At 38.1% G+C, this 9,667-nt stretch overlaps 1 protein-coding gene across 1 annotated transcript in view; it reads right to left on the bottom strand.

The window, feature by feature from the left end:
- ZNF484 (zinc finger protein 484) overlaps positions 1–9,458 on the bottom strand; it is an 84,596-nt gene extending 75,138 nt beyond the window's left edge. The window contains exons 1-2 of the mRNA XM_007953016.2: positions 9,425–9,458; positions 9,087–9,185 (exon numbers count right to left, since the gene is read on the bottom strand). Coding sequence (XP_007951207.2) covers positions 9,087–9,185; positions 9,425–9,458 — 133 coding nt within the window. The remainder of the gene's footprint in view (positions 1–9,086; positions 9,186–9,424) is intronic.
- Between the last annotated feature and the right edge of the window lie 209 nt (positions 9,459–9,667).

The raw sequence follows: 9,667 nt of genomic DNA, 5'->3' as shown, positions 1-9,667 counted from the left end.
GCCACTATGCTACCAGAGCTCCCCTTTAACAAATAGTGCTGGCAAAACTGATATCCACTTGCAGAAAAATGAAACAAGACCCATACTTCACCCCATACACAAAAACAAACTCTAGCTGGATAAAATACTTAAATGTAAAACCCCAAACTATAAAATTTATCAAAGATAAAATAGGTGAAAAACCGGGGGCCCTAATTTATGGCATAAATAGAGCATCACGCATAACCCAGAATGCACAAGAGAGAGAAGAGATGCTAGATGACTGGGACCTTTTAAAAATTATGTTCTTATGCACTTGAAAAGACTTTGTACAAAAGGTAAAAAGAGAATCGACAGATTGGGAGAAAGCATTTGCCTATGACATATCTGATAAAGGACTTATCTCCAAAATCTATGGAAAACTGCAACACCTCAACACCAAAAAGACAAACAACCCAATTCATAAATGGGCAAAAGCCCTAAACAGACACTTCACCAAAGATGATATATTGGCGGCCAACAAACACATGAGAAATTGCTCATGATCATTAGTCATCAGAGAGAAGCAAATTAAAACAACGAGGCATCATCTTACCACAGCAATAATAACAAAGTTCAACAGGACAGAAAATAACAAATGCTGGCAAGGTTGTGGAGAGATTGGAATTCTTGTGCACTGCTGGTGGGATTGTAAAATGGGTACAACCATTGTGGAAAACAGTATGGCGTTTCCTTAAAAAACTGAAAATAGAAGTACCATTTGACCCAGCAATTCCATTACTAGGAATATATCCTAAAGAGGTGAGAGACAGTGCACAAACTGACATGTACACCTATGTTCATTGCAGCACAATTCATTATAGCAAAGAGATGGAAACCCCTAAATGCCCATCAATGGATGAGTGGATAACCAAATTATGGTATATGCATAACAATAGAATACTATGCTACATTAAAGAACAATGAGGAATATGTGAATCATTTCACAATGTGGATGAGCCTGTAGGACATTATGCTGAGTGAAATAAGTCAATTGCAGAAGGACAAGTACTGTATGAGCTCATTACCGTAAAAAGACAAAGAAGGGTTTGCTTGGGAAAGGGAACTCACTTTGTAGGTGACCGGGATGGGGAGGGAAAGGGAGGGATTAATTTTGGGTAGTTGGGGCCCACAAGCTGACATAGGTAAGGATAGAGATGTATGGAAAGAATCTGTGACCACCATGATAACATTAGGAAAAGGGATGGCACCAAATTGTGCACACAGGAGACAGACAACAGATGCTAATACTAACCAGTGTGCCCACAATACTGCATTACCATTAACACCAAACACCAGGCTACAGATAAACACATAAACATCTGAGAGGATCAGATGGGGGTAAGTGAACAGGAGTATACTCTAGACCAAGGATAGATTCAGCAGAGGCTAATATTGCACAGATACCAGTGATACAAAATACCTGCAATCCTTACAGAAACAATAGAAGACAGACACAGAGTAATCCCTCACAGACACCCAGATACTGTGGAAGAGAGATCCAATGGATCTACCATCTCAGGACCATAGTACTGGGGGACACCAGACTCAATTGGCACAACAAAATACATAAAAATCTTGTTCCTTATCCTACATTGGTGAGTAGTGACTGGGGTCTTAAAAGCTTTCAAGTGGCCCTCTAAGATGCAGCTAATGGTCTCATATCATTGGAAGCAAAGAAGAAGAAGACCAGAAGAAACTAGATAGTACCTGGCTACCAATGCCAATCACTCAGGAAAGGATCAAATCTGGAAATCCTGGATAGAGTGGGAGGAAAGCATGGAAAAAAATAAAGAAAACTCAATAATGATCAGAATTACTGGTCAGAAGGAGTCTGGTGAGACCCCCAATACTATGGTCCTGGAATACATTCTGGGCCTCCAATAAAGCTCACTCCCAGGGGCTGGCTCTCAGCCCAAAAGTAAACAAGATGTACATGCAGACCACTCAACCCAGGGTGATGCACCCACATACTCTATGAGAATGCATCCCTTGAAGCAATGGACCATGGGACACCAGAGGACTAAAATTCACATGGAGGAAATGAAGAAGAAACAGGAGTGCATAACTATGATGGGCACAGGGGGAGGGTTACTGGGCAGGGAGGGGAGGAGACTGGGTTAGGGCTGGGGATGGTAAATGGGGAATGAAACTAAATGTACACATAAAGTTGAATGTAAAACAAACTCTAAAAATAAAAAATTAAAAAAAAAAGATGTCATCAGTCAAATGTCAAAAATGAAGTCAGATTCTATTGAAAGATATATGATGAGATTTCAAAATAATCTGTTAATAAAACACGTAAATTTAAATAATAATTAGTAATGAAAACTCATTAGGTTAGCCAAATTATTAAAAATTTGGTTACTACTAGGTATTGACAAGAATGTAGGGAAACCAATACTTTTTGTAACACTGAGAGATTATTCTTATTGTTATTGTTAGGTGCTGTTGAGTCATCTCTGACTCATAGCGACCCTATGCACAGCAGAATGAAAGACTGCCCAGTCTGTGCCAGTCTCACAATCCTTGCTACTACTGAGCCCGTTGTTGCAGCTACTGTGTCTATCTATCTTGTTCAGGGCCTTTGCCTTCTTTGTTGACCCTCCACTTACCAAGTATGACATCCTTCTCCAGGGAATGGTTCCCTCTGACAACATGACGAAAGTAGGTTGAGGGGATTAGAGAATAATATAGCCACTCTAGGAAGTAATTCATGGAGAAATTTATTGGAGCACTTGTTTGTAGTTGCTGGAGGCTAGACAAGTAAATTGTGATATATATCCACACTGTGGGATGCTAAAGAACAAATTTAGCACTAAGTCGGAGGGTGAGGGGGAAGAAACTGAAAAGTACATATAGCTCAGTATTATTTCTAAAAATTAAAAATACCAATAGTTTGTAATTGTTGTTGTTAGGTGCTGTCAAGTCATCTCTAACTTATGGTGATCCTATGCACAACAGGTCATATTTTGGCTCTTGCTGACTTGTTTTAATTGTCTGCAGCTTCAGCTTGAACTTGCATATGAACAACTGACGGTCTTTTTTACTGTGAGCTCCTGGCATTGTTTTAGCTGATGATATTGAGCTTCTCCATTGCCTCTTTCCACAGATGTAGTCGATCTGATTCCTGTGTATTCCGTCTGGCAAAGTCCACATGTATAGCTGCTGTTTATGTTGTTGAAAAAAGGTATTTACAATGAATAAGTCATTGGTCTTGCAAAATTCTATCATGTGTTCTCCATTGTTATTTCTATCACCAGGGCCATATTTTCCAATTGTTGGTGATTCTTTGTTTTCAACTTTTGTATTCCAATCACCAGTGATAATCAACACATCTTGATTGTGTTTGGTCGATTTCAGACTGCAGAAGTTGGTAAAAATCTTTGATTTCCTCATATTTGGCTTTGTTGGTTGGTACATAAATTTGAATAATAGTGGTAGTAACTTGTCTTCCTTGTAGGAGTAGGGATATTATCTATCACTGACACACTGGTATTTCAGGGTAGATCTTGAAACATTCTTTGCGATGATGAATGCTACACCATTCCTCTTCAATTTGTCATTCCTGGCATAGAAGATTATATGGTTGTCTGATTCAAAATGGCCAAAACCAGTCCATTTCAGCTCACTAATGCCTAGGATGTCAATCTTTATACATTCCATTTCATTTTTTACAACTTCCAATTTCTCTAGATTCGTACTTTGTACACTGCATGTTCTGTTTTTTAATGGATGTTTGCAGTTGTTTCTTCCCATTTTGAGTCATGCCATATCAGCCAATGGAGACCCTGAAAGCTTTACTCCTTCCACGTCATTAAGGTCAACTCTACTTTGATGAGGCAGCTCCTCCCCAGTTGTATTTTGAGTGTCTTCTGACCTGAGGGGCTCATCTTCTGGCACTATATCAGACAATGCTTCAGGGCTATTCATACAGTTTTCCATTAATATATCACAGTGTCTCACTGCTATTCCTAAGACTTTAATTGGCCAATTCTTTGAGAAGCGGATGGTCACTTCCTTCTTCAAAGTCTGTCTTAGTCTGAAGCTCTGCTGAAACCTATCCATCATGGGTGCAGCTGCAGGTATTTGAAATACTGGTGCCATACCCTACAGCCTCACAGCAACACACAAGCCACCACAGTATGACAAACTGATAGACAAGTGGTGAAATCCATGAAGAAAGCAAAAGATCATTAAAAAGACAGGAAAGAAGAAAAAGCAAAAATAGATGTCAGAATAGACTCTGAAACTTGCTCTTGAAGGGAAAGTAGCTAAAACAAATGGAAAAAATAACAAGATAAAAGAGCTGAACAGAGATTTCAAAGAGCAGCTCAAGACACTAAGTCACTTATTATAATGAAATGTGCAAGGACCTGGAGTTAGAAAACCAAAAGTAAAGAGCATGCTCAGCATTTCTTAAGCTGAAAGAACCAAAGAAAAAATTCAAGCCTCAAGTTGCAATACTGAAAGATTCTATGGGCAAAATATTGAATGATGTATGAAACATCAAAAGAATATGGAAGGAATATACAGAATCACTGTACCAAAAAGAATTGGTCAGTGTTCATCCATTTCAGAAGGTGTTATATGATTAAGAACTCATGGCATTAAAGGAAGAGGTCGAAGGTGCACTGAAGGAAGTGAGAAAAACAAGGCTCCAGGAATTGATGGAATATCATTGAGATGTTTCAAAAAATATATGCTGCGCTGGAGGCACTTACTCATCTATGACAAGAAATCTGGAAGACAGCCAGCTACCTGGCCAACTGACTGGAAGAGATCCATATTTGTTCCCATTCCAAAGAAAGATGATCCCACAGAATGTTAAAATTATCATTAAAATCACACACAAGTAAAGTCTTGCTGAAGATAATCCAAAAACAGTTGCAGCAGTTTATTGACAGGGAACGTCCAGAAATGCAAGCTGGTTTCAGAAGCAGATGTGGAATGAGGGATATCACTGGCGATGTCAGAGGGATTTTGGCTGAAAGTAAATACCAGATGTTTACTTATGCTTTATTGACTACGCAAAAGCATTCAATTGTGTGGATGATAACAAATTATGGATAACATTGAGAAGAATTGTAAGAATTGTAATTCCAGAACACTTAATTGTGCTCATAAGGAACCTGTACGTGGACCAGAAGGCTGCTGTTCAAACAGAACAAGGGGATATGGCATGGTTTAAAATCAGGAGGGGAGTTGTGTCAGAGTTGTATCCTTTGACCATTGTTGGAGACCAAGAAAAAGACCCCTAAAAGAACATGATTGCAAGGCACATGTTCTAATTACAGTTAAGAGATGCATGGTTGAATGCTTGCTTTGAGAGATGGCAAGGCCTCTCTTGTGATTGAATGTTTGCTTTAAAGGAATGGCCAGGCCTCTCCTGCGGTTGAATGAATGAATGCTTGACTTCATAACTTTGTATTCCTGGGGCGGAACATTGCCGCAGCAGAATGTTTGCTAACCTGTCTCCCTGGAATAACATCTTGCCCAAAGAATAGTACACCTTAGAAACCATTCTTTAGAATCATGCACCCTAACAATCATATTATGTTTTAGAATGATACATTTTAGTGATTATTTGCTGTTTTTTTTTAGAAATATTAACCCAACTAATCATCCATTACTTTTGATCATGGGACAAGACCTCTGAGTATGGGAAAGAGTAAACTTTTAACTTTTAGAGAATACTTGATTGTTATAAGGAAATATGTGATTGTATTGTAAAAGAATATGTGATTGTATACTTGACTGAACACTTGATTGTTTTAAAGAAATATCAATAATAATCATATAATCATATACTTATGTATAAATAAAGCAGAGCGATACATCAGGGGTTGCTCTCACAGAACATGCAGGGTGTCTGCCTGGCCCTCATTCCTTTTAAATAAAAAGAAAACCATTAATCCTTTCGTGTCACTTCATTTCGTGACCTGTGTGGTTTTGCTGGACGTAGCAGACCATACTTATTCATCTGTATGCTGAGCAAATAATACAAGAAGCTGGACTATATGAAGAAGAACATGGCATCAGGATTGGAGGAAGACTCATTAACAACCTGTGATATGCAGACAACACAACCTGGTTTGCTGAAAGTGAAGAGGACTTGAACCATTTATTGATGAAGATTAAAGACTATAGTCTGCAATATGTATTACACCTCAACATAAAGAAAATGGAAATCCTCATAATTGGACCAATATGCAGCATCATGATAAATGGAGAAAAGATTGAAGTTGTCAAAGATTTCATATTGTTTGTTTCCACAATCAACACCAATGGAAGCAGCAGTCAAGAAATCAGACAATGTATTGCATTGGGCAAATCTGATGTAAGAGATCTCTTTAAGGTGCTGATGAGCAAAGATGTCTCTCTGAAGACAAAAGTGTGCCTGACCCAAGCTATGGTGTTTTCAATTGCCTCATACACATGTGAAAGCTGGACCATGAATAAGGAAGACTGAAGAAGAGTTGATGCTTTTGAGTTGTGGTGTTGGCAAAGAATACTCAAAGTACCATGGACTGCCAGAAGAACTAACAAATCTGTCCTGGAAGAAGAGCAGCTGGAATGATCCTTGGAAGTGAGAAAGGCTAGACTTCGTCTCAACTACTTTGATCATGTTGTCAGAAGGGACCATCCCCTGGAGAAAGATATCGTGCTTGGTAAAGTGGAGGGTCAGCAAAGAAAGGGAAAACCCTCAATCTGATGGATTGACATAGTGGGTGCCACAATGGGCTCAAGTATAGCAAGTATTGTGAGGGTGACACCAGATCAGGCAGTGTTTCATTCTGTTGTATCACTGTGAGTCTGAGCTGACTCAACAGCACTTAACAACAACAACATGTACACCAAAACAAAACACTGCCCAGTCCCTTGTCCTCCTCATAATATGTGCTATGCTTGAGTCCATCATTGCAGCCCCTGTGTTAATCCATTTCAATATGGGTCTTCCCCTTTTTCACTGACTCTCTGTGTTACCAAGCACTATATCCTTCTCCAGCAACCGGTTCCTTCTGATCATATGACCAAAGTACATGAGATGAAGTCTGGCTATTCTCACTTCTAAGGAGCACGCGGGTATACTTCTTCCAAAACAGATTTGTTTGTTCTTCTGGCAGTCCATGATTTTCAGTATTCTTTGACAACACCACAATCAAAATTGTGGTCTTCCATATTCACTGTCCAGGTTTTACATGTATATAAGGCAATTGGAAATGCCATGGTAAATCTTAGTCTTCAAAGTGAAATCTTTCCTCCTCAACACTTTAAAGAGGTCTTGTGGAGCAGTGTAATATGTCATCTGATTTCCTGATTGCTGCACCCATGGGCATTGATTATGGATCCAAGTAAAATGAAATCCCTGAAAACTTCAACCTTTTCTCCATTTATCATGATATTGGTTATTGGTCCTGTTGTAAGGATTTTTATTTTCTTTATATTGAGGTGTAATCCATATTGAAAGCTGTAGTCTTTGATCTTCATCAGGAAGTGTTTCAAGTTATCTTCACTTTCAGCAAGCAAGGTTGTATCACTGGGGTTGCTAATGAATCTTCCTCTAATCCTGATGCCACATTCTTCATACAGTCCACCTTTTCAGATTATATGCACAGTATACAGATTGGATAAGAATGGTGAAAGGATACAACCATGATTCACACCTTTCCTGATTTAAAATCATTCAGTATCCCCTTGTTCTGTTTGAACAGCTGCCTCTTGGTGTATGTAAAGGCTCCTGATGAGCAAAATTAAGTATTCTAGAATTCCCATTCTTCACAATGTTATCTATAATTTGTTATGATCCACACAGCTAGAAGACTTTGCATAGTCAATGAAACACAGGGAAACATCTTTATCATATTCTTTGCTTTCAGCCAAGATCCATCTGACATCAGCAATGATATCCCTCACTCTATGCCCTCCTCTGAATCCAGCTTGATTTTCTGGCAGTTCCCTGTCAATATACTGCTGCAATCATTTTTTAGCTACCTTCAGCAAAAGTTTATTCTCATGTGATATTAATGATATTGTTCAATAATTTTCATATTCTGTGGGATCACCTTTCTTTGGAATGGATACAAATATGGATCTTGTCCAGTCAGCTGGCTAGGTAGCTTTTTCCATATTTCTTGGTATAAATGAGCGTGTGCCTCCCTTACTGCATCTGTTTGTTGAAACATCTCAGTGGGTATTTTTTCAATTCCTGGGGGCTTGTTTTTGTCTAATTCCATAAATACTCCATAAATTCCAAGATAGATAGCAAGCCATGTCATGTATAGTAGAGCACTTGCCTATCAGAATGCTAAAAATGGTATAGTGAGTGTGGATAAAGAGGAATAAAAAGAAATAAAATAAGAAGAGGCCTTAAGCACATTGATAATGATGTTGTACTACAAACTGATAGCCATCTTTTGTGCAGGAAATAAAAAACCTTTTTTTAGAATGTCAAAACAAGTAGTTAGAAAAATAAAATCAATACTGTGTTACATTAGATAAATTCAAGTAGAAGCAAATGTCAAATTCAGGAAAAATCTGCCTCCAAGTGTAGTTAATGGAACCCTCAAAGTCAACAGTTGGATGGCAGGAATAGGGAGATGAGGAATTTGGGAGACTATAGAATCAAGCTAGCTCTAGAAGACAATTTTGAAGCACTAAGTTAAAAGAAAATAAAAACAAATCCACAGGAATATGAGTCCAGTACTCTTTAAAGATGGAATATTTACAAATATCTGAATATACAAGAAAAGTATCTCAGACCTTGGTGGTGATATAAAGAATAAAATACCATAGAATGGGAGGAAAATCAAGAAAGCAGGATTCTAGATGATATAGGGTGGGAAATGACCCGGTAATTACAGCACATCTCCTTCTAAAAAAGTCAAGCAAAGAAAGAATCCATAACTGAGAATGGCATTTAGATATCTGAGGGGTCTGTATCAACTGTATTAAAGCAGTTCTAAAAGTTTAGAATGCATAAGAAAAGTTATCTTAATAGCACTTCAGTGTTATCAGCCTCTCACAGTACAACTGCAGTTCAATCACAGACTCTTTTTCTGACTTACCTAGCCAGCTCTGATTTGCGATTTCACCATCATCCAATATATATGGCTCTTCTCCTTGCTCCAAGTTAAAGATAACTTCTGGTTTGGGAATTTGTTGCCCTATTAATAGAAAATGATAAAATCATATAATGAAGAATTTCATTTAATTTTCAGAAAAGTTGAATAGGAATAGTTGTATTTATAATATCCAAAAGAGATTATTAAGAACATAGGAAAAAGCATTTCACAACCCAGATGTCCTGTATACTTTGGAAGTCCTGCATAACTCAGAAATCCCAGAGATTACAGAAATAATACTGAGTGAAAATAAAAATGCAATTACATATAGCTGTGCTTACCCACTGTGACCCAGTTGGCATAGTTTTCCAGCATCACATCCCTGTACAATTTTTTCTGAGCAACGTCCAATTGTTGCCACTCCTCCCTGGTGAAGTCTACAGTCACATCCTTGAATGACACGGATCCCTGTAAATATACATTTCTATTCAATGTGAAGGATCAAGAATAGGGGAGTGGGAACAAGATATTTCAAAACTTATTTTTAATAACTCTTTTAGACATAGCATATATAAGATTCCCTT

This window comes from Orycteropus afer, unplaced genomic scaffold (genome assembly GCF_000298275.1).
Source record: "Orycteropus afer afer isolate SDZICR_OR568_19922 unplaced genomic scaffold, OryAfe1.0 scaffold00368, whole genome shotgun sequence".
Classification (NCBI taxonomy): domain Eukaryota; kingdom Metazoa; phylum Chordata; class Mammalia; order Tubulidentata; family Orycteropodidae; genus Orycteropus; species Orycteropus afer.
The sequence above is the reverse complement of the archived record's forward strand: the minus strand, read 5'-3'. Positions and strand labels throughout refer to the sequence as shown.